Below are 26,837 nucleotides of genomic sequence, written 5' to 3'. Positions count from 1 at the left end.
AGTAGTTAAGTTGCAATAGATGGTAGCAGAATGTCTGTTTTTTTAATTTACACAAGATGGTTCTTTATTCTTTCTGTCCGAAATGAGTACTTAAAAAATATAGATATGAGCTGTCATCTTTAGAATTGTTTATAAAAGTACAAAACATGTTTACAATAATGAAAATGTAATATATATCTTTCAAAAACATTTGGAAACTGTTCATAAATCAGGTCTGTATGGCACACTATTTAAACAGTAATGTATTTTAGCTGACCTGAGACTTGTATAGATTTTTCATGCAATTCATATTATCTTTGCATTATAATATTTAAACATAATAAATAGTGTAAAGATTTACTGATGAGTAACATGATATTAAAACTTAATTTATTGTTAATCATTGAATTTTCAAATTGTGAGTAAAATCATTAACCACTATTGCATTAACACATATATGATACCTCCAAGTAAACTAAGATCACAAAGTTACTTAGCATTATATTTTGTTTTCTAGAATGGTAAATTCAGTAAATTGGACATAGGACAACAAAAGTGCCTTAATTATAAGAGCATTGATAAATTCAGTGGTAGTAATTTGCAGGGACAGTAATTCATTCAATCCGTTGATAGAAGACAGTTATCTTTTCAAGCACATATACATAGAATTTATGACAATGTTATTATCTTACTCACAATTGTCAGTTTTAGTAGACTGAACTGCCTTTGGCATAAGACTGTTTAGAAGTTGAGCAATTCTGAGATTAGCCATAATTAGATGTAACCTTTAACTTTGATGTTTAACTATAATGGGGAACATACAAACTGCCAAAATATTTTAATGAGATAATTAGCAACAATTTTATTGATCAGAGAAAATAAGTATGCCTTTGATAACGAACACAAGTATATCAGAAATTGTTCTCCATGACTGACACATCTGTTGCTTAAAAGCTCTAATTAGGTATCATTAAGTTCTCATAGTGGATAAAAACAACAGCTAATAAGTGTTTTTAGGTTTCATGTGGAGATTGGAAATTAGGTTGCATCTCTGATTGTATTGTGTGTGTAATGTTTCAAAATGGTTTCATGGTTTGTGTCAAACTATTAGCTCTGTTGAACTTGTTGAATGGTCTGCTCTTGAACTGGTTTATGTTTGTGTTTCATGTCATTCGATAAGTGGTGATGGAACGGACGACTGTCTGTTGGGTATGAACCATTTGAAGCAGGTAAGCATTCAAAAGCAGGATATTTTAAACCTCTGCAAAAAGTTATTGACCTATATCAATTTTTTTCTTCCACATCACAAGATTTCTCACTCCTTGATTGTGTGCAGTAGAAAGTCCCATCTGTGAAATCATTTCAGATCCCTCACATAAGTGTTTTAGTTATAGAGCATTTTAATTATAGAGTAAACTATGTTAAAGCAAATTTGACATATAAATCTTTCAGCATGGATTGGTGCATTATTTTCTTTTGAAGGAAGTCACAAATAATTATAAATTATACTTTTTTTCTTAAATTATAATTAAGACATCAGTTAAGTACAAATTAGTGTGAAACTAATAAAATTCATCTTGTTAAATCAACGTCAGTGTGGTGATTTATAAATGAATCGCATGACAACCATGATTGACATTTTCTGTTCTGAAGTTCCTTTGATAGATATTTGGAATAATAATTTGGAGTTAATGAAATGAAATGTATGCATTTAAATTGTATTGAAGCAGAAATTCATAGATTATAATAACAAGAATACACTTAAAAACATTTATATTCAAATGCCATATGGGCCTTAGATTATATAAATACATTGTATATAACTGTGCAATTTTATTCATTTTTAAAATTAATAAAAAAGAATATTTTGGTTATTGGTACCACCAGTTTTAACCATTAAACCAACATATGATTATATAACTATAGCAGCATGAAACTGCAGAGTAATAGTTTTATAAAATAACCTGCATGTGTCACAATCAGTGTCAATTTACTTACCTGGACCATGACCCTTGCCCTATAAGCCTTATCCAGTATCATTTAACTTCAATTGATTCCTTTAATTAAATTGTATGAAATTGGATATGCAAATCCTCAGAGTTAGAAGTGACATTCATAAAAAGTTCAACCAGAATTGGTAACACTCATTAAAATATGTTTATGTTTAAACTTTCAAGATCAGTTGGCCTTTAATACAGATAAGCTAGAAATGAATCACATACATTATCTATTAAAAATACCATGTCAGTCACTATATAGGCTGTTGACAAGAAGAGCACTGCACATGCCAGAGAGTAATTGTTCAAGGCTAGTTATGACCTGATTTCACATGCAGAGTTGGCTTTTCCATCACGCAAGATCAATGAAACCACAAGGCATCTGCTGGAAGTGTATGTTCACAACATTTGTCATGATCCATTTATTACCACAGGCAATGCATCCTCACTTCTCCTATTTGTTAAGATACTATACTTGTTTGAAAATGGTAGGTAACTTGTCAAGGTAAATGGACCACCCACAGTGCAGACGGATCCAGTGTTTATCACTGAGCTTTGAACAGTCGAGCAACAACTGTGCAGCCACTGGGGGGATTCTCGTCAGCCAGGACAATCATAGTATTGAGCGATGTCATTCAGTGATCTGTAAAGATAATATATCCTTCATTCAGCAGCATGAAAGACATGGCCTACACTTCATTAAATACTACATTTCACCCATTGAAAACAGCTCCAGTGAGTTATTCATCCATACAAATACTGTGGTGTAGCCAATGTCAAGTACCAAAAGATGGAATGTGGTATTCGGTGAACCACTTTGCATACGTTGTCGACATAGCTACACCAAGTACAAAGCACCCAGTACCAGAATATGAAAATGAATTTGAAATGCCTAAAAAGAGAAATGATGTACACTCAAATGACAAAGTTTTGGACATTATATTAAATACAGAACAGCTGGAGAAGTTTGTCCCTTCTGGAAAAGAACATTTCTGTGCTGACTGAAAGCAGGCCCAAAAGAATGGAAAGCTTGACTTCCTGAATGACTGCAGCATGGGAAATTGGAAGTCAGCTGTGATTTTATATCAAAAATTTTATCATAGAAGACAGAGGAAACACTATGGGGCATTTATCGAAAAAACAAACAAGATTGTATTATAATAAAAGTCCAAAATAAAGTTACCTACAAACCTCTGTCACCACAACTACAGCCAACATGAATGTTGACACCGCACAAATACTGCACAAAACTGATGGCAGATGATTCTTAAAAAAATGCATTACAACTATTGTTGTTGTTGTTCTAGGGTTTGATGCCATTTTTCAGCACAAGATAGGCTATACATGGTGGCCAGTGTAACTGGTGGAGGAAGAACCCTGGAAAACCCAGGAAAGAACCACCAACCCACAAGAAGCTACTGGCAGGCTTTCCCACATACCTGCGCTAGTCAAGCCTTGGACTCAAACCCACGCAGACAGAGGTGAGATGGCAGTGATCCGGAACGGTGAGCGCTTTAGACCACTCGGCCACTCAGGGCCCCTTACAACTATTGTCCCCATTGCAGAGTTTATGATGCATAAAAATCTTTGCAATAGTGGAGTTTTGCGGTAGCATGCCAGCCATTGGTAAACCCCATGGTAACTCAAATGCCCCAGACAAAGAACCATAGAGACTGATGAATCTAGTCATTAAGAAAAGCTGCCAAGATGGCAAAAACTGATAATATTGCCAATGTATGTACCCAATTCAGAGAAGAAGTTTTTCTGCACCAGTACAGCAAGACAAATACAGGACAAAATGCGTAATGATGATAAAAAGATAACAAACATTAAAGGACAAAGCCCCAGATTTAACATAACAAATGATGTAATTGCAGTAATTAGTGGGCTTCACACTTATGTGTGCATCAATAAGATCATTTTAGGGGAAAACAAAAGTCCTTTTGTTATTATTTACATAGATGACCAGATGACAAACATTAGATGTAACAGGAGTGTTTTAGGTATAGATAGAACATTTAATTTAGGTCTTTTTATGTTACAGTCTTTTCTTATGAAAACAGGAGTGTACTACTAGCAGACGAACCCATCAGTTCCCCCATATGATGGGATCTTGTACGATACATTTGACATGGAGATACATAAATTATGGGAAGTTTTGCTCCTAAGATTGGAAAGGGGGAATTCACCATCGGCATTGATGAAGTAAAAGGCATAACAACTGAGCTTAAGTCAACATTCCAAAACATTTAGTTTATTCTTTGTTCCAAATATTAAGGACAGTATTTATTATGAGACATTTGGAACATTTAAAGACAGAGAAAAGGTTATTAATATTATTTTTAATGATGATTCAGGGATTTTATTTGCCAGTGACGATGTTGAATTTTTATACCAGATCTTTGAACTTAGATATTTATTTCACTTGTAACAATCATTTCAAAACTTATTGGGAAAGATATCTTTGTCAAAAATAAAAAATTACATTTGTGTACCATTAAGGGATTCTACAGTAACTCACCTTTGGACTAATAGCAATAGTCAACAATGAACCACAAACTCAAATCAGCAAATAACTAGAAATTGTCTGTGTCCCCAGAACTAATCAGTAATATAGGAAAAATTATGAAAAAAATCAACTTATACACCTACATTGACTATGGCTGAAAAAATGAAACATACTCATTGAACATCTTTATGGTTTGAAATTGCTAGCATTTATTGCTTTTCTTCTACATGTGAATCCTTTTTTTAAAAAAATGTGTACATGTACTATGATTGCATGTTATGGGTATAAAGCTATATTTATTTATTTTCCTTTATAGATTATTTTTCATTTGTTCAAATTTTTTTTACAATATGTTATTTTATGTTATATACACACACACCTGTATTAAACTTAACAGGTGCAAATCTTGTTAGCATTTGGTGATGCACACCTGCCCTAGATAATAAATCTGGTCGTTCAAAATGAAATGGTATTTTTATTTAGAACTAATCATTCACAGAATTAATAGGTAAGGAAATAGACCCCCTAAAAATAGTCTTTTCACTTTTTTTAGTTTGGCTTTTACAGTAAATAAACAAAGAGGCTGGTGAATTTATTAAACATCAAAATAAGCTTTAGACACACCTCCACATGGTACCAGTTGGAAACATCAGTACATGATATGACAGCGATTTTGTGTATTTGGTTACCTAGTTATAGATCAACTTGTATGATATCTTTGTCACATAAATGTCACCCTGAAAATATACATTTGTATATAATGCAATTTGTGGTAATTTTAGTATATTTGTTCAAACATAAATGCACAGTTACATGTATAACTTTAATACCTGTGACATGCAATATAAACAACATTTGGAAAGTATCAAACAACAGTGAAAAAAGAAGAAATTCTAAATATTGAAAACTTGCATTAGTATAAACAAATTTTAAAAAATTGAAAAAGAAATTTATGATAGTTATAAGTTATACACATCAGTGTATTAAAATGACAAAAACTACATGCTATGCTGTTCAAAGAAAGTTTTAACGATATAGTGTAACTTACCTACTTTTGTTAATTTGTGTAATATATTACACCTAAAGAACATATACTTTGTATATTATAAGTATCAAAGGTAGATTTGGGTGAACTGGGAGCATTAGCATATGTGAATTTTCAATGGGAGTATCGTCACTTAAGATGTGAGAGATTATCCACCTCTTTGTTGATTTAATGGTTATTTGTACCTGTTCAATTACATCTTAATGTATGATACTCCTACTGAAAATTCGCCTATGATAAAGCTCAAATATGTAAGTGAACTTCCATGCCTAATCTAGAACTAATTATTAATATGTGAATGTTTATAGTCTGATTACAAATTAGGGTAAAAAAAATTACTTCATTTTTCACCCTATAAAAGTAATAAAAGAGGACTTGTACCTCAATACCTGCTTCCCATTTTTTATTGTAACCTTTTTCAGGATTGCAGTCTTGTACAAGAACAAGGTCATATTGGAATTTGGCTGAATCAAGCTAAAAAAAATTGCTATTTTGATCAAGTTACACTTGTATTAGTTTGAACATTCTAAATTTTGACTTCTCTACACACATTCTTTTCCCTATTTTTCCACCACTGCATCCTATTCAGGTTGTAGAGAAAAATTACTTCATCTAAGTATTGCAGTCCAGCATAATCTCTTTATATGAATATGTGTGATTTCACATTTTTTTGTTTAGAAAAGTTTCCATATAGTAAAAATACCACAAGATGTAATAGCTGCAATTTTTTTAATAATTTGTTATTGTAATGCTTTATAGTAAATTGTTTGTACTGTACGTTATTGTAATACATATTAATATATTAGTTCTGTAAGTTATTGTAATGCATAGTAATGTATTATTACTGTGAGTTATTATAATGCCCTATAGTAATGTTTTAGTGCTGTAAGTTGTTATTACAATGCCTTAAAGTAATGTATTAGTACCGTAAGTTGTTATTGTAATGCCTTGTAGTAATGTATTAGTACTGTTAGTTGTTATTGTAATGCCTTAAAGTAATGTATTAGTACTGTTAGTTGTTATTGTAATGCCCTATTATAATGTATTAGTACTTACTACTGTATGTTGTTATTATAATGCCTTAAAGTAATGTATTAGTACTGTAAGTTGTTATTGCAATGCCTTATAGTAATGTATTAGTACTGTAAGTTGTTATTATAATGCCTTAAAGTAATGTATTAGTACTGTAAGTTGTTATTATAATACCTTAAAGTAATGTATTAGTACTGTAAGTTGTTATTGTAATGCCTTATAGTAATGTATTAATACTGTAAGTTGTTATAATGCATAGCAGTGTATTAGTACATTAAGTTCTAACTATCTAACTTGTCATTTCAGTAACAATGGGAAAAGAGGAAAATTACAGAGAAGGTGAAGTATATATTTCTGTATAAAAAGTTAGCCTTCTTCAGTCGGTAAACAAGCCTGTTTTGCAGGAAGCAATGTGTATTATATTTTGACATTTATTGAGACTTCAAGAAACTGGGATGACATAAATACATTTATAACTACATAAAGATAAAGATTACTGATCTTTGTGGCTTTTTTCTTTCTTTTCTGACTAAATGTAGAAGTTTTCGTTCTCCGTAAAATCTTAAGATAACTTTTGGTTCCTTAAAACTCAGAATGCCGCTGAAATGTGTGGAATTTATTTTTGTTGCTGAAATGTGTGGAATTTTTGCAGATTGTAGATGTTGTCATGCAAGTAATTATCTTGGCTGTCCTTGTTCTTTTAACACCTGTCTTAATTTGGGTATATTGTGTTGTGGTGCAGTCTGTCTGTCCATTGACATTAGTTTGTCAGGACTATCATTGTTAGAAAGATTTTTGTTTATCCATATATATCATAACAAGACAATGTAGCATACCATATCCATCCACCATAAAGTCAAAGTCGCTGCAAGGAAAAATGTAATGTTCAGCATTGTCCTGGGTATAACTTTTGAAGACATTTAATGAAATTTTAGACACATACTGAAGCCAAGGTCTAGGTCACAGCAAGAGAAAATGTAATTTTGTGACTTAAATCATTATCCAGAGGATCACTTTAGAACCACTGAAGATGTTTTAATGAAGCTTTGCCAGTTGTGTAATGACATTATGTCACTTGTCAAAGCCATGCCCTCTGTAAGAGTCATGCAGCAGGTAAAGTGTGCAGCTAATTCGCCTTAAAAACATAAACTATGTCTTCTGTTAGGAAAGTGAAAAGGACTTCACCAAATGATTTTTCAGATGTACACGAGTGACAGTACTTTATGATTTTTAAAGTGCTCCCTCCACATATGCAGGAATAATTCAGAGAGTGTTTTAGAAAGTGAAATGTATGTGGTGTTGATAATAGATGCACCAACAAACAAACTCTTGCACAGTCACAGGTGTCTGTTTTAACAGCTGACTGACCATGAACCCTTTTTCCAAGTAAGTTATCTGTGTCCAAGTTATGTCTACTGTTTGATTTGGTGATGAAAACTAATGACAACTTCTGTTATGAAACTTAAATACCAGCAAGTAAATAGTAATTTGTGTTTCAAAAATAGAATCAATGAAGTAATTTGTTTCAAAAATAGAATCAGTGTAGAACAATTTCTAATTTAAACCACAAAAGATAGAAGATTTTAACTGTTGTGTTTGCATTATTTTCTTTATAAAATTAGTTTAAAATTTAAGAGAACCTGTCACAGTGTCTAGGAAATACCACTTCATTTTATTGTCTGTTTTCATAAATCATTGGGCAGATAGTTTAAGGAAAATAAATAATTCATACAAAGCAAAGTCTACATATTATATGGTATAAATATTTAGCCCAAAAATGTACTCATGTTGGCCAGAAATATATGGAACAGTACTGTGTTGTGGAATTCGAAAAACACTAAGGTCAAGGTTGTTTTCTGACATCACCCATTCTTGTGAAAATATGATAAATGCAGTGAAGCAAATTCTATTTAACCAATGCATAATGTTGCTACAAGTGCATAGGCAAATAATAAAACCATAAAATGCAATCCTGTTGATGGATTTGTAATGAAGTTTTAAAGTGAGTGGTTATTTTACGAAAATCCCTCTCTCTAAAAATCAGTACACTCACATGTTATGCATGTCACTATACAAGTTTTGGGTGTGTTGATTCAGTTGGAAAGAAGTGTCTAGTTCATTCATATATCGATTTTAATGCTTCATTGAGTTATCTGTGAATAGTTACAGTAATGTTTAATCTGCAACAGAAATTAGAATGTACAGTATGGTATGAAGACACTTGTGCATTTGCTCTCATGTGCATGTTACATGGGTTGTTTCAAGGCAGCTTTGAAAGCTTTTTGAATGCCATTTTATTGAAAACTTTCAGAAACTAAAATAAAATTGTTTATTTGATTGATCAAGCATTTTACCAACTTGCAGTTACAATACTGTATTGTTGTTGCACTAGTCTGTTAAAATTAATTACAGTGTATAGTTTTCTGCTGCACTCTTTTCAAGTCATATGGCCAAATTACACTGTATGTTTCCCAAGATTAAAACAAACACACTTTCAGGTGTGAATACAATGTGTGTGAATATGAAAATTTTTATACTCGAATAAACTTTGTTCGTAAGATACAACACAGAAAATTTTCAACTTGAAAAAAAAAAGATAGAGAACATAATTCAAATAAGAAAATAGAGAACACACACACACACACACACACACATATATATATATATATATATATATATATATATATATATATATATATATATATATATATATATATATATATATTGCATTTCTTGCTTTGCTCCTGTTTTTCCCATTTCAGCTCACCCCCACCCCCTTATCTGTCCAAAGGAGTCTCTTCTTCCTAAAATTAAAATCTAGCTTGACCCCTGCTGCTGCTGCAGGCTGAATGTCACCTCAAGAGAAAATGTAATTCTGACTTGTATCTTTGTTTGGAGAATAACCTTTGAACCGCTTTAGATATTTTATTGACATTGTAACCAGTTATATATCATAAATATACAGCATATCACATACCATGGCTATGTCCACTTCCTCAAGGTCAAGGTTGCATAAAGGGATCATGGAAGTCAGCAGCCTGCTTCCTTATTCTGGCTTTAACTTTTTACCCCTAAAGTTAGTTTGATAGTCATTTCTAAGGTTAGAGGTCAAGTTCATTAGTTGGAACAATGCCAGGAGATGGGCATATCATGTCCGATATGCATTATTCTTAGTAAAATGTTTATTTCATCAACCTGTTCAAATATATGTTTTCTTTTGTTTTAAGTTGTATTTCATGCAGTTTTAAAGATTCAGAATCTCAGTGGGTACTTGAAATTGAGTCAGACTTTCTCATACAATGTACCAATTTTTAAAGTATTTTCTTTTACTTATTTCAGAGTCATTGGAAAGAGCAAAGAAAAAAAGGAAAGAGAGACATGAGGGCAGCAGCAGCGATTCTTCTGATACTACATCCTCTTCATCAGTTGACTCCGAGGAGCACAGTAATCTTCATATACTATTCTGTGTACCCCAGTGTGACAAAATGATCATTTTGTTCTCCTCTCCTTCTGTCTGTCTATATGTCTGTCCTTTCTAAGAACGTGGCTGAGTGATCTACATCTTGGACTTGAAATAAATGGGCTTTGCCTAGATCAACCAAGGCATGGTACTGTGGTGTGTCCCTGACCAAGGCATGGTACTGTGGTGTGTTCCTGACCAAGGCATGGTACTGTGCTGTGTCCCTGACCAAGACATGTTACTGTGCTTTGTCCCTGACCAAGACATGTTACTGTGCAGTGTCCCTGACCAAGACATGTTACTGTGCTGTGTCCCTGACCAATACATGTTACTGTGCTGTGTCCCTGACCAAGACGTGTTACTGTGGTGTTTCGCTGACCAAGACATGGTACTGTGGTGTGTCCCTGACCAAGGCATGGTACTGTGGTGTGTCCCTGACCAAGGCATGGTACTGTGGTGTGTCCCTGGCCAAGGCATGGTACTGTGTTGTGTTCCTGACCAATACATGTTACTATGCTGTGTCCCTGACCAAGACATGTTACTGTGGTGTGTCCCTGACCAAGACATGTTACTATGGTGTGTCGCTGACCAAGACATGGTACTGTGGTGCATCCCTGACCAAGGCACGGTACTGTGGTGTGTCCCTGGCCAAGGCATGGTACTTTGTTGTGTTCCTGACCAAGACATGTTACTGATATTGCCACAGCTCAAAATGCAACTTCACATCCTGATATGTCATTAAACAGCCACAAATTTAACTGGACACCTGAAGAATGAGATTTGGTGGATGCAAAGAAATCTACTGACTTGGATGTCACACTTTGGGCTGATTTTGATAGAGTTATGCCCCTTTTAAGATAGAAACTGCTTGACTGCATTCAGTAAGGCTAGCATTAGGTGGCATGAAGCAACTGCAAGGCTAAAAATCCCACTGTTCATTCTTCCAGATAATGGTTATGGGAGGTAGCTCACAGCAAGCAATTCATCAAAATAATACTGACTTGGAGAGCTAAGATAGTGACAGTGTACTTTGACATGAAGCACGCCATGTTATGTAACATATTGTGCAAAATTAATGCAAGTCAGTTAATGGAAGAAAATCTTGTATGTGTACTCTAGGCTATAAAAGAAGAATTGTGGTTAGACACAAAACTATGGGACTTAAGTGATGCAATTGCCAGCTTATATTGGGAAATAGGGAAGACACTGCAATTACTTGTTTAATATTTATTTCTCTGTGAAAACACTGTAATTACTTAATATTTGATTTTCTGTGAAAATGCTGCAGTTATTTGTTTAATATTTAATTTTCTGTGAAAATGCTGCAATTATTTATTTAGTATTTAATGTTCTATGAAAGCACTGCAGTTATATAATATATTATTTTCTGCAAAGATCCATGCTTTGGTATATAAATGTTGAAGGCAATCTGCAACTTAATAGTATGAAGTTCCAATGCATGTGTACTCAGCAACCAGTCTAATTATAACTTGTAACTGTGAATCCATATAGCTATTATTGTGCTGATGTGCTATAAAACATACATACATACTTACATACAGACAGACATACTGAACCTAACCAGCATGGACTCATCATCAAACACTTGTAATTGTGTTTTATTGATAGCTAATCTAATCAGCAGAGTCAAACACTGTTAATTGGGACTGACATTATTATACCATAACAATGTTAATTGAGACTGACATTAGTATATCATAACATTGTTAATTGAGACTGACATTAGTGTATCATAACATTGTTAACTGAGACTGACATTAGTATATCATAACATTGTTAATTGAGACTGACATTATTATATCATAACATTGTTAATTGAGACTGACATTAGTATATCATAACATTGTTAATTGAGACTGACATTAGTATATCATAACATTGTTAATTGAGACATTATACCATAGCAATGTTAATTGAGACTGACATTATTATACCATAATAATGTTAACTGAGACAACATTATACCGTAACAATGCTGTGGTTTTTTTATATAGCTAATCTGATCAAAGTTACTCGTAATCTAGCCATGTTAATTGAGATTGTCATTATTTTACCATAACAGAGCCCAAGTTGAAAAAGAGGAGACACCATCAGGATAGAAGCAGCAGTTCTTCATCCTCATCTTCCTCATTATCAGGTATGTTGTTCCAAAACAGTCTCAGCTTGAACTACAATAGACATCTGCAGAACAGTAACCATATTACCATGCTTTCCTAAGTTATCATTAAACCCTTAGGTCCAATTTGCATCTAACCCCATCCCACCCATCCACCTGCAACATCTGACCAATGGCTGGATTGATATTCTTAAACCTTTGTTTATCATATCTAGTTGTTTGGAGTCTCCCTCTCATGAATGTTTTACGTCATGTTGCATTGCATTACTTCGGCATCAATGCATGCATGTTTGAACAGGCATCGTTACGTAATCCCACCTTTTATTAAAAAATAATGAGGATTATAAAATTCACAATTTATTACTGTTTATTTGTTAGTGACCTTTAAGTCTTTTCCTTACCCTGGTGAAGGGTTATATTTTTTTTTCTTGTGCAAAGTGTAAGGTTGATGACATAAGTTTTACAAAATAAAATTTCAAAGCATACCTGTGAAAATTATTTCCAAAGACCATGGAAATTGTTTATATTAGCTTTTGGCAGGATTACAGATCAATTCCATGTTATGGATTGGTGATATATGTCTGTATGTTCATCTGGTGTGAATACTAAAGTTAGGGTTTGTATTTAGGTAACTTTGTCCTATAATTGTTTTTGCAGAGTCACATTGAGTAATGTTTAGATCAGGAGTCTCAAACACGCAGCCCATAGGCCACATGCGGCCTGCCAAGCAATATCCTGTGGCCCGAAAAATTATTTGCATCACAAGGTGTCATGAGAGATAACAAATGTGATGTGGTCCTTGGGCCATCGAAAATGCCCTCATGTGGCCCTCAGGGCATTTTGAGTTTGAGACCCCTGGTTTAGATGCATGGTTTGGAGTACTATACCTTTCAGCAAAGAATTGGGTCTTTGTGACCTATTTTACACTGTCCATCTACTTTGGTTAGCCTTTGCTTTTAGCTCATTTCATAGGCATTATTACTGTAGTATTTAAGTGCATTATGAGTACTACAGCTGTCAGTAAGAACTATGTCACTGTGACCTATATTTCATATGTTAGTGATTTGTTTTGCACTGTTGTATTATGCAAGGTTTCAGTAAGTTAGGGTTCATTTTATTAAATTTCTCTTACACTGTTGCTTGTAGAGTCATCTACCTAAATTGAGTCAAAATTTGCCATTTCTCAGACTATTGCCTGCATAGTCATGTAACATGGTTTGTAGGTGCATTATAAGTAACATAAATCTCTTAATTCAAAACTAAAAAAATAAGTCATTGCGTCTGAGCACATTCCAGTGACTAATATTTCACACTCAAGTGACCTGCATTAACTTTTGTGTCAGCTAAGTTTTTTAGACACTGTTCCCTCCAGAGTCATGTAACATGGTATATGGATTCTTCATGAGATGTAACTCTTCAACCAATTTGTTGTTATTGTGAGTGAAACACATTTTTCAACACATGATAGGCTATATATTGTGGCCAGCATAAACAGTGGACAAAGAACCCAGTGAAACCGCGTGGGAAGAACCACCAACCCACCCAAAGCTACTGGCATGTTTTCTCACTTACCAACATTGACCAAGCTTGAGACTCGAACCCATGTGGACAGGTGAGTTGGCAGTGATTGGTAAGGGAGAGCACTTTAGACCACTGCCATCTGGGGCCCCTCAAAGTTAAGTCATTTTGACCTGTATTTCATGGTTGATTGATTTCCATTAACAAACATTCAGCTTAGTTTCTTGAAATTATTGCAACACATTTTAGCTTGATACATAGAGTTTATTAAAAGAAGTTCCACATGATTTAGATTTGAGCTTGGTCATAAAACTACCACATGATTTAGATGTAAGTTTGGTCATTAAACAGTACCACATGATTTAGATTTAAGCAAAAGTATACAGTCTGGTCATTAATGTACCACATGATTTAGATTTAAGCAAGCAGAGGTATACAATCTGGTCATTAAAGTACCACATGATTTAGATTTAAGCAAGCAAAGGTATCAGTCTGGTCATTAAAGTACCACATGATTTAGTTTTAAGCTTGGTCATAAAAAGTACTACACGATTAGATTTAAGCAAGCAAACTACAGTCTAGTCATAAAAAGTGCCACACGATTTAGGTTTAAGCAAGCAAAGCTGTACAGTCTGGTCATAAAAAGTAGTATTCGATTTAGATTTGAGCAAGCAAAGCCGTACAGTCGGGGTCATAAAATTATTACACGATTTAAATTTAAGCAAACAAATCAGTACAGTCTTGTCATAACAAGTACTACATAATTTAGATTTAAGAAAAGCAAGCTGTCTGGTCCTAAAAGAATTACATGATTTAGATTTTAGCAAGCAAAGCTGTACAGTCTGGTTATAAAACATTACTCAAACAAGCATAAAAGTACTTTACAGTTTAGACTTAAGCAAAGGCGTGCAGTTTTGGTCATGCAGCTGTTGACCATTTTCTTGTTACATAATGTTCTTCATTTATATTTTTATATCTCAGAAACTACTTTCTACAAATTCATGTTTCCTTTTCATACAGATAAACCACATCAGTACAAATTCATGTTTTTCCTTTTCATACAGATAAACCACATCAGTACAAATTCATGTTTTTCCTTTTCATACAGACAAACCACATCAATACAAATGCATGTTTTTCCTTTTCATACAGATAAACCACATCAGTACAAATTTGTTTTTCCTTTTCATACAGACAAACCACATCAGTACAAATTCATGTTTTTCCTTTTCATACAGACAAACCACATCAGTACAAATTTGTTTTTCCTTTTCATACAGACAAACCACATCAGCACAAATACATGTTTTTCCTTTTCATACAGACAAACCACATCAGTACAAATTCATGTTTTTCTTTCTTATACAGACAAACCACATCAGTACAAATTCATGTTTCCTTTTCATACAGACAAACCACATCAGTACAAATGCATGTTTTTCCTTTTCATACAGATAAACCACATAAGTACAAATTTGTTTTTCCTTTTCATACAGACAAACCACATCAGCACAAATTCATGTTTTTCCTTTTCATACAGACAAACCACATCAGTACAAATGCATGTTTTTCCTTTTCATACAGATACACCACATCAGTACCAATGCATGTTTTTCCTTTTCATACAGATGAACCACATCCGTACAAATGCATGTTTTTCCTTTTCATACAGACAAACCACATTAGTACAAATTCATGTTTTTCCTTTTCATACAGACAAACCACATCAGTACAAATGCATGTTTTTCCTTTTCATACAGACAAACCACATCAGTACAAATTCATGTTTTCCTTTCTCATACAGACAAACCACATCAGTACAAATTCATGTTTTTCCTTTTCATACAGATAAACCACATCAGTACAGATTTGTTTTTCCTTTTCATGCAGACAAACCACATCAGTACAAATGTATGTTTTTCCTTTTCATGCAGACAAACCACATCAGTACAAATGTATGTTTTTCCTTTTCATACAGACAAACCACATCAGTACAAATGTATGTTTTTCCTTTTCATACAGACAAACCACATCAGTACAAATTCATGTTTTTCCTTTTCATACAGACAAACCACATCAGTATAAATTCATGTTTTTTCCTTTTCATACAGACAAACCACATCAGCACAAATTCATGTTTTTCCTTTTCATACAGATAAACCACATCAGCACAAATTCATGTTTTTCCTTTTCATACAAACCACATCAGTACAAATTCATGTTTTTCCTTTTCATACAGATGAACCACATCAGTACAAATGCATGTTTTTCCTTTTCATACAGATGAACCACATCAGTACAAATGCATGTTTTTCCTTTTCATACAGATAAACCACATCAGTACAAATTCATGTTTTTCCTTTTCATACAGATGAACCACATCAGTACAAATTCATGTTTTTCCTTTTCATACAGACAAGCCACATCAGTACAAATGCATGTTTTTCCTTTTCATACAGATGAACCACATCAGAGCAAGAAACAGCATAAACATAAGGTATGCTAACGTATCTATTTTTACTTTTCTTTAATAATACTTGTTGTGCTTCTTTTGGGAGTCACAGTAACTCGTTTGGTAAAGTGTTGGACTCTTAATCCAAGGAACATGAGATTGATACCTGCCCAGATCAGCCTGAGTCTAGGTGTGTCCTTTGAAAAGACTCTTAGCTCACATTTCAGTGGCTTAAAGTGTCACTGAAAACCATCCAACACCTTTCTATTTGTATGTTTGTTCTTCATTTGACTAAATTTGCCAGTCATGAACTTAAGGTAAATAATGTCTGTTCACACCGAAGGGTACCTATTTACAGTACAACATTTGCCATTTGATGTGATTCATTGCAGTCTTCATTTGTATATGTTTATTCATAGTGCACATGGTTTGAATCAAGATGAAATTCAAATACAAGATATTATAATAAGAGATTATGATGTTGCACTAATCTTCCAATTTGACTCCATTTAAATCTTATGTTTGATATAAGCATTTGAAGTCTTATTAGCCCCCTCATCTTTGTATTTTTTCTATATTATATGTATTTCATCAACACCTGGCCAACTTCCAAATGGTGACTGCTGCCAACAACTGTTCACACATTGGACCAACTTTAAAATGTTGGCAACTGCATCAACTATGCCAACTTGCTCCTGGTGACTGGTGTGGATGTCCAACCATCTGTTTCCTGAACTTTGAATCTGACTGGACGGATTACTTCATATTATATTGTGAAACACATTGCCTCTTACTCTGATAATATCAACTACAGAAGAAGAAGAAAAAACATAAGAAGCACAAGGAAAGTGGACCAGTCAAACTGTCTGAGGTACAGTATATTTAAAAGTTACTAATGATTCATGATTTAAATAAGAAAATCAGATCTCTGCTCATGGACATTTAAAACTTAATTTATATAATTTGTGGTGAATTTTAAAAACCTGGCATGAGATTAGAATACTTTGAATCGTGTATTTTTCAGGATAACAGTTTTCATTGTTTTTGTAAACTAGGACATTTTCATGAGTATTGAATTATGTATTCATGGGTTGGAGAAGGATCATTTAGTCTTTAAATCTGCAATTTGTAGTTACCAAAAAATCAACAAAAATTGGTACCCTATGTAAAAAGTGTATTCACAGTAGTAAAATAGCTACCAATATATTTTAGACATAAAAAATATCTATCATGAATCAAAAGTCAAAGTAAATTTTTAAATACAACTGCACTTTTTATTTTGTGATTTGGCCATACCATTAATCATATACTAGAAAACAATTTGTGAACTGTTACTTTGGTGGCTAAATTTTTGTATATGGATTTGTGAGATTCTTTCTTTGACGGAAGATCTTTAAATGTTATAAAATTACATAAGTTATGCTTGATTTGTAACATTTGTTACACAGTTCATGGAAGAGAAAAGAGGTAAAGATAAAGATATGCTAAGAAGTGCCATTTCGGGCAAGAAGATTCATAGAAAAATTAAACGTTCCAAGAAGGACAAAGCAGTAAGTATTCATTTGTGTCATTTTCTTTTCTTTTTATTTGCCACCAGTGTCAGCAGTTTACATGTATGCACATAGTTCAGAAGAATTAAATATCCTAATTAAATGTAAATTTGAAACCTGTACTACTTTGTATCCTATTAATAACAACTAAGTGAATCATTGCTTCATTGGAAAAACCACGGTGAAGTAATACCTTGAAAGTACTTTAGAAATAAAGACAGTCAAAATAACCTGTATAAAAGAAATGTATTGTCAGTAATCTTTCTCATATTTTTGAGGATGTTACATTAAAATGCCTGCAGATTAGCTCATAGGAGTTGTTGGTAAAATCCAAGTCTGATTTAAAACATGTTTTTTTGTTTTGTTTAACTTTCATTATATTGAGTCAGAACATTTCCAATGGGAACCAAAATTCACAACATTGTTACAGTAGGTAAACACAAATTGCATACGAGTGATTATTTGAAAAGGTTTTGCATGTATGATTTAAAAAAACCACCACCTGATTCTGCTTTGAGAAATAGTGGCCTTTAGAACATGTAAATTAGAAGTTTTGCCTGCCCCCACTTGGGGGTGGAGGCTGAAACTTTTAGGAGCTTATACAATTGTTTTTTGACCAGCCATATACCCTTGTGGCTGGTCAGAAACACTGTTTACACAGCCAGCTGTTTCATCCTGGAAGTCAACATTGACTTACTTCATAGTATTTAGCCTTCCCGTTCTTTATCAACATGGAATGGCAGAAAATAAAGTGTATGTACACAAATTGGAAATGGCCCAAAGACTCTAAACTATGACCAAGATGCTTTTTATCCGCAGAATATTTTAAGTTACAGCTCATTGGTCAGTTAGCAACAATTTATAGTTCTAACGGTCAATTAGCAACAATTTATAGACCTAATGGTCAGTTACTGAGTTAGCAATATGTTCTAGTCCTAATGGTAAGTGTGTGGGATTTATATTTATGTAACTTTAACAGTTTTAGTCATATCGCTATGACGTCTACAGTATGGCAGATTATAATGATATCTAGCACTGGTACATCATTCCACAGACATTCAGCATCATTTCCCACCCAGTCACGTTATTTTTACACCAGGCCAACTAGTCCAAACACTAACCTCTTGATGATGGATGATGATGTTAGTCCATCGGTGTCACTGAGGACCATTCAGTGTCATTGTTTCACTGGGGGATGGTCCAGAGATGGCTGATCAGTCCGATCTGGGCCCGAAAGAGTCTGTTGCAGTGGGGACATGGATGTACAGGTTGCTGACTGGGAGACTGCTGTTCCTGGATTTGTGCAGATCACGTTTCTCAGCTACATCCATCAGTCTTGCTGTTGCACATACATTGACTTGTCTGTGCCACGCCGCTTTGGTGGCCTAGTGGTTAGAGTGTCCGCCACGGATGTGGGAGGTCATGGGTTTGATTCCCGGCCGAGTCATACCAAAGACTTACAAAAATGGTACTAAAAGCTGCCTCGCTTAGCATTCAGCATTAAGAGGTTAATGTTAGGACTGGTCTGCCCAGTGTCGGGATAATGTGACTGGGTGGGATATCATGCTACATGTCTGCGGCATGATGCCCCAGTGCTAGACATCACTATAAACTGCCACATTGCAGACATCATAGCAGTATGACTGAAGAATTGTTAAAGCTATGTTAAAAATCCAAATCACACTTGTCTGCGCCAAGCAGATTGATCAGCAGTGACGCTTTACCAGCTGTCAGGGTCAATGCCTACGTTCTTAAGGGTGTCTTTGTACCTCTTTTTTTTTACCACCATGAGATCTCTTGCCTTGTTGTAGCTCTCCATAGAAGACCTTAGGTAGGCGTTCTACTGGCATGCGGACAACGTGGCAAGCCCATCAGAGTTTTGCCTTGCACCGCATGGTGTGGATGCTTGTCATGCCGGCCTTAGTGAGCGCCTCTGTGTTTGGTATCTTGTCCTGCCATCTGATTTTCAGTAGTTTCCTCAGGGAGCTCATATGGAAGTGGTTCAGTTTTTTGACATGGCGGCTATACACTGTCCATGTCTCGCAAGCATAGAGGAGGGTGGGGAGAACAACCGCTGCATAGACTTTGAGTTTGGTGGCAAGCTTGATGCCTCTTCTATCCCAGACATTTGAGCGGTCTCTGCCAAAGGCTATGCTAGCTTTGGCATTCAAGGTGTTGACCTCATCGTTTATGTGGACTGCTTGTGAAAGGGTGCTGCTGAGATATGTGAACCTGTCTACATTTTTGAGCTTTTGGCCATTGACAGTGATGGATGGTTCCAGGTACTCTTCTTCAGGAGCTGGCTGATGCAGAACCTTGGTCTTTGCTGATAGAGATGGTGAGTCCAAAGTTGGTACACGCTGTGGAAAAAAGGTCCATGCTCTGTTGCATGCCTGCCTCTGTGTTGGAGTTGAGGGCACAGTCATCGGCAAACAGGAGGTTGCGAATGTTCTCAATTTCGACTTTGGTTTTGGTTTAGAGCCTCCTCAGGTTAAACAATTTCTCATCCAGATGGTACTGGAGACCTACTTCCACATCATTGTCCTTGAAAGCATCCATCAGCATTGCTGAGAACATGAGGCTGAAGAGATTGGGGGCTAAGACGCATCCTTGTTTCATACCATTCATAACTGCAAAGGGTTTGGAATAGCTACCCTGGTCCTGGACTCTGGCAAGCATGCCATCATGAAAATGCCTCACCATTTCAATGAAGACTTCAGGACATCCAAATTTGGCCATGATCTTCCAAAGGCCTTCCCGGCTGACGGTGTCCAATGCCTTAGTCAGGTCCACAAAGGTGGGGTATAGCTAGACATTTTGTTCAAGACACTTTTCTTGCATCTGCCTGGCAGCAAAGATCATGTCAATGGTGCCTTTCTTCTTTCTAAAAATACACTAACTTTCTGGCAGTAGGCCATGATCAAGGTCTTCTGTGAGTCTGTTCAGCAGTAGCCTGGCGAGGGCCTTGTCTGGGATACAGAGTAGAGAGATTCCTCTATGGTTGTCACAGGGTTGGTGATTGCCTTTGCATTTGTAAATGTCGATGATGTATGCATCTTTGAATTCCTGGGGTATGCGTTTCTGCTTCCACATCCACAGAACATCTTTGTTAGTCTTTCCACCAGACTTACAGATCTCAGCTGGGATGGAGTCTGCTCCTGGAGCTTTCCCACTAGACATGAGCTCAGTGGCCTTATGAATTTCCAGCACCTCTTAATGCTGAGCGACAAGCAAGTTTGCTGCTAGTACCATTTTTTGTAAGTCTGTGGTTTGACTCAGTCAGGGTTTGAAATTGTGACCTCTTGCATCTGAGACAGATGCTCTAACCACTTAGGGAACTCGAGTGGTCCCTAATGGTCAGTTAGCAATAAGTTAGCAGCAGTACAAACCAGCACCATGCAGGCCTAGGTAGGATGTGCAGCCAACTTGGCTTCTCTGTCACCCTGCTCTAGCTTTCTCTCTTGGATACACAGCAAGAGTGAAGAATTGCAAAGACCACAGCTGCTATTATGACCACAAGTACCACAAGTTTTCCTGACAGCTGTTAATAGTCTCTGCTCTTAAAATAAGTAACAGAAAAGAGTGAAAGACAACAAGCTTTGTAAAATTAAACAGATAAATTATTTCCCTTGAATACCAAGATAAAATGAGAAAAAAGAACTTAAGGTATTGTGAATTAAATCCCAAAATAATCCAAGAATTACAGACACAAGTTCTAATAATTTAAAGTCCTGAATAAAACTCAGTACAAGTCCCAAAGAAATCCAAAAACTGAAGGTGATGATGTGTCTGTTATAGCTTATAGAGTGTTGATGTGTCAACAATCTTTTATTGAATCACAGTAATATAATTTCAGGTTTTAATTCAGTGTAGATTCCAGTGAATGTCTTGATCCAAGAATTTTATCAGAGCAAGTTTGTATTTCCAGAGAAAATAATCACATGAATTCAATAATTTGAACATAAATGATTCCAGCCCATAACTTCGGGTCACAGCATGTAACATACAACTTGAAAGTGTTAAATGTTAAAGCACAAAATGACCAAGTCCTCACAATTACAGTATATATATTTCTCTACTTGACCTCAGGTCACAATTAACATTTTCTATTTAAAAAAATTACCTAGTGGAAAATAACATTCTAGAATGATCTCATGTTTGCAAAACAATAACCTGTATAATTCACTTAGGAAATTCCAAAACTTTGTCCCCAAAAAAACATATATACTTCTTATATTAATAACGATCCTGATATTAAGCCCATACACAGAGAATAATTTAGCTATGTATTAGTGTTTACACAGAATGAAATTAAATAAAGTCAAAAAGGTCAAGCAGAAATGAACTCAGTTTTGGATAAGGTTAAGTCCAGCATACAATGTTACATTACAAACGCATGTAATCAAATAAAAATTTTTCATATAAAACTAACAAAACAAACAATTAAATTAAATATCCAAAACACAGCCAATCAATGGCATTGCCAGCATTCCTCAGCAAGAACAACATGATTGACCTAATAAGTCTGAGCTGAGCAATTCTTTTTTTTGCCAGCCTTTGCAGCATTCCAGCCAGCTGCCTCAGGTTCTTTTTATTACCCATTCTTAGACACCACCAGAGTCTGGTTTAGGTGCAGAGGCTAGATGTGGCATTGGTCCATTTGTGATTATGATAATACATTGCATTGAGAATGAAGTCAGTCATGATGCCTGCTCATGAAACAGGGTCCACAGTTGTTTCTAGAGAGTAAGAGTAAGAATCCTCATGGATAACTTGGATGATAACTTCCTGGATAGTAGTGAGGCAGTTGCAAAGTTTCCCTTGGAAATCATTGGTCAGCAGCTGGCAATCAGGTTGTCCCCCTTAGCTAGCTGCATGTTGTGTTTGTTGCTGCTCATGCTGTATTTCATCTTGAGATTATTATTCTTTCTTTTTTTAATGTATCTGTGTCATTTTTTATTTCTGTGATTTTGATGGTAGTATTTGGAAGCACACCTTTATACATTTGATGTGCCCTGTCTTGATGAAGAAGCCCCTGCAAAGAGATAATTCAAGGCCATTTTGTTGCAACTTCCTTGACAACAGTTTCCATGGACCCATCCACAGAGTAGCTCAGTGTCTGTGAGTTGACTTGTGTCTGCTGGAATTTCATCTCACATTTTCTTGCAATCTTATTGCTTTGTATGCTTATTGTTTCATATATACCATGGCTATGCTTATTTACTTACTGTGGAAAGACTGTAACCACTCTCCATGAATATTCATGATCTATAGTGTACCTCCAAAGCCTTAGTACACTGTTTTCAACAACATAGCAAAGTTATACCTATAAAAAACACATTGACCTTTTATTGTTGATTTTATTTGTAGCCATTATTACCTCCTTGAAGGTTTTGTAGCTGGTTTTCCTGGGATTCCCTGTTAATAGTCGCTGGAAGGGTTGGTACAAAAAAGTTCATTTTGTGTATCCTCATTTTTCATAAAATTTGAGTGCTAATAATAGTAGCACATTATCAAAGAAAGGACATATCTGCTTCAATAGCACCAGTGGAACAGTATGTCTCAATATGGAAACAAACTCGATCAATTTGGTGTAAATGGAGCCTGGAGCACCATCAGACATTACAAAACCAGATTCTTACTCTCAGAATTCCCTCCCTTAGGAGCAGTAATGGCTTTATGCCTGGCACTACCAGGCTGGCATTCACAATTGCTTTGAACAGCAGCAGAGCAGATCTGGTTGACGACTAACAATATGACTGTGAAAAACCTTGGCTACATCAGCGCCAAAGAAATCAGGGTAAAACTTGAATTAAACACATTGGCCAGCGTCAGCACTCATATTTGGGGCATCAACAAATATCTGGTGGGTGGCAAAAGATAGGATCAACATATTCTACCAGGGTATCCAGAATGCCAACACTGCCACACTGATGATGCAATTATCATCATCCAGCTTTATGCCTTTATTGCAGGCATATTAGAGAAACACTTTTTTTTTTTACCACTCAACTTTGACATGCAAAATGAAAACATACCATACTAACACAGTCCAGTATTTCAAATGCCTGAACTTGGAGCTGATGTTTAATGTCTATACAAACAAAGGGGGGTGCACTACACCATCAGCAGTATCTATCAGAAGCTCAGTGTTATGACCCACTCACAGCTCACATCCATTTTTCTGCAGTAGTATAACATTATCTAGTATTCTGAGAGTTATTCCATCACAGGATAATGCTGAACATATATGGAACAATAACAAGGCAATAGTCATGCTTTTTGAGGATGCTGCAACTAGTTTGTGTCAGCTGTCTACTAGCCTCTAGACAAGTCCTGCACAGGGAGCATGCACAAGTTATTTGGTTGTCAGCTGATAGAGCTGCAGCAAGAGCATATTTGGCTGCAAACTGCTGAAATCAGCATTTAAGGGCAACTTTGATCTTATTGTTGTCATCTACCCTGCTATACATCTCAACATGTGTATGATAGGACATCGGCCCATGGCCAAAATGACCCTGGAACATTTTTGGCCAACCTAGAGAGCATTTATTGGGATGCTGCTATGTGAGCACTGCTTTGTTTGTGGAAGGCACCACTTCATTTCTGCTTGACAGTTTTACCTTTCTGGCATTCAGCTTAAGGAAATAGCTCTCACTATGCTTTGGATAAATTTATATAATTTGAATGGATTTCATATCAATTTCTTTTCAAATAGAATCTGCAAAACGTGTTTAATTGGTTACTGTAGAATGATTTTGGATACAACTCAGCTGTTCTGTTTTTTTTATATAAACTGTTTAGCCTTTTTAGACATTTTGGTTTGGATTGGTAATAGTGATACAGTTCAATAATTTGTAACAAATTTTTTTTCTACCACTTAATTTAAAAATGAGAATAAGATTAGCTTTTTCTTTAATAAATCGGGAAAAGTACCAGACTTTAAAGACAAGTTAAGAAGTTTATATATATATATATATATATATATATATATATATATATATATATATATATATATATATATATATATATATATATTATATAATTCATCAGCTTATGATTTTACATAATACCAATGTCAGAAGATTATGTAGAAGTAGAAACTCTGTATGTAATTTAAAAGGATTGAATGTTCCTGCTTGTGACCTTTTACAAAATAATTGTTGTAGGGATTGAGTCTTGTTGCTTGTGGCATTTTACAAAAGTCTATCAGTAATTTTAAATGGATTGAACTTTCTCCTTCCTGCTCATTACATTTTACAAAACTCCAAAAACATTTAGTGTTACAATATGTGGAAAATTCATTGTTCATGATATAATCTTTGCATTTGTTCTTTTGAAGTATCTTAAGCTCTGTTTATTCTAGAGAAAAAATATGTTACTGTTCAGAGTCTTTAAAATGTCCACAGTTCACTTGCTCTCACCATGCATTTAAATTTTTTCTCACTGCAGCAATCAGATTTTTATAATACCAGACTATAAACTATCTCTTCAACTTTTTCATAAAAAGCATGAAGAGCTTCATTTACATTATCAGATAACTCTAATGTACCAAATGCAAAAGACACTTGATATGACTAAAATTAGATTTAAAGGAGTTCTGTCTATCTGAGGTTGATACAAAATTAACTCAGGTTAATGCCACTTACAATCAAGGACACTTTAGTCAAATGTACTTGTATATGGTCCAGTGAACGCATAATCCAACTCAGTCAAATCTACTTGTACTTTGTCTACAAAACTTATAATTCATTTCAGTGAAACCTTCTTGTACTTGGTCTGTTGAATTAATAATCCAGTTCAGTCACATCTGCCTGTCTAATGAACTTAAAACCAATTCTAACACTTTGCTTGTTATGGTAAGATTGCTGTTGGTTTTATGTAAGCATTGTTCAGTCAGCATGTTTAAAATTGTGTTGCATTGGATATTGTCCAAAATACGGTGAGGAACTAAGTTGGGTTCACTGTCATCATTTGTATAAATTATTAAAGATAAATTTAAATCAACAAGATATAAAATGATTGAAAGCTACTTCAAGTTTTGTGTCACTAGATCAGATTTTGACATTTTTGGGATGGAAATATCTGGTAAAAGTTATACTTTTGCAATGTACAACATTCTCTCTGGAAAGCTGATTTTAACCAGTACACATTCACAAACACTTAAAGGTCAGGCCTACATCTAGGAGTGACCATTTTTCACAGCTAATAAAGAACTACTGCCTTGTCAAAAGAAAACTTAACCTAATCTATTCATTCAAAATGACGGGTTGGTATTGGTTCAGACAACCCATCCTCCTGCGAATATGTGGTCATATGATTAAGATCCAAATAGAGTTATGCCCCTTTGAATGAAAAAGGTGCTTTGCAAAGTCTTCCGTCTCTTTATAGGTCTCACAAAACTAGCTCAGCTCACTATGTTAAAAAGATTTTTTAAAAATTAAAGGATTTAATTACTATATCTAAGTCTGTGCAATTATTGAAGATATATAAAATGACAGAGAAAATAATTGTAGATTGTCCAGTACAAAATGTGTTTACAGCCACTTAAAATGATCTGCTTCAAAACTTGGTTGTTCTTGTTTTGGGTTTAACACCATTTTTCAGTGCATGATAGACATGGTGGCCAGTATAACTGATGGAGGAAGAACACAAGAAAACCCCATTAAGAACCAATGACCCACAAACTAGTATCAGTCTCTTAAACAGTTATGAACACTATTTTCATGTTAAAATTTTGGTTTGAGAAGGAAATGCAGCATAAATCCATGTTAGAAAAATTATATTATTGAGAAAAATGAAAAATATTACCTCATAAGGTACATGTAACCTGATTTACCTGCAAAATAACAATCTAATATCATCAATTCAACCTTAAAAACCCAAACTGATTACACAGCCTCATTACTGTAACTTTCATGGATACATAATATAATAATTATTGTTGATGTTGTTCTTCATTTTTTTTTTTACAGAGAGAAAAGAACAGAGCAGAGGTTTTGAAGTTCCTGAATGCGACAATGTAGACGAACAAGGACTGAATCCTGTCTGTTTACTTTAACAAGTTGTTAGTTGTCTTTACACAGACCAACTTTCAATAAGCTGGTTGTATGATTTTGCCTAAACATAAACCTAATAATAAACTTTTCACACTTTTA

The 26,837-nt window shown here is 34.7% G+C and overlaps 1 protein-coding gene across 1 annotated transcript; it reads left to right on the top strand.

The window, feature by feature from the left end:
* The first annotated feature begins 1,183 nt into the window (after positions 1-1,183).
* Positions 1,184-26,837, top strand: LOC149804486 (uncharacterized). Its single transcript, XM_089940703.1, has 8 exons — positions 1,184-1,208; positions 6,869-6,901; positions 9,902-10,006; positions 12,106-12,180; positions 16,137-16,174; positions 16,944-17,000; positions 17,578-17,679; positions 26,655-26,837. The coding sequence occupies exons 2-8, from the start codon at positions 6,874-6,876 to the stop codon at positions 26,703-26,705; spliced, it is 456 nt and encodes a 151-aa protein (XP_089796829.1). The 5' UTR covers positions 1,184-1,208; positions 6,869-6,873; the 3' UTR covers positions 26,706-26,837.

Source organism: Sinohyriopsis cumingii, chromosome 2 (assembly GCF_028554795.1).
Source record: "Sinohyriopsis cumingii isolate HCF-2022 chromosome 2, ASM2855479v2, whole genome shotgun sequence".
Lineage (NCBI taxonomy): Eukaryota > Metazoa > Mollusca > Bivalvia > Unionida > Unionidae > Sinohyriopsis > Sinohyriopsis cumingii.
This window is presented reverse-complemented; position numbering and strand designations above follow the sequence as displayed.

Coding starts and splice junctions, on each gene's coding strand:
- LOC149804486 (XM_089940703.1), top strand. CDS start 6,874: ATGGGAAAAGAGGAAAATTACAGAGAAG. Junction 6,902..9,901: donor AGAGGAAAATTACAGAGAAG/GTGAAGTATATA, acceptor TACTTATTTCAG/AGTCATTGGAAAGAGCAAAG. Junction 17,680..26,654: donor GTTCCAAGAAGGACAAAGCA/GTAAGTATTCAT, acceptor TTTTTTTTACAG/AGAGAAAAGAACAGAGCAGA.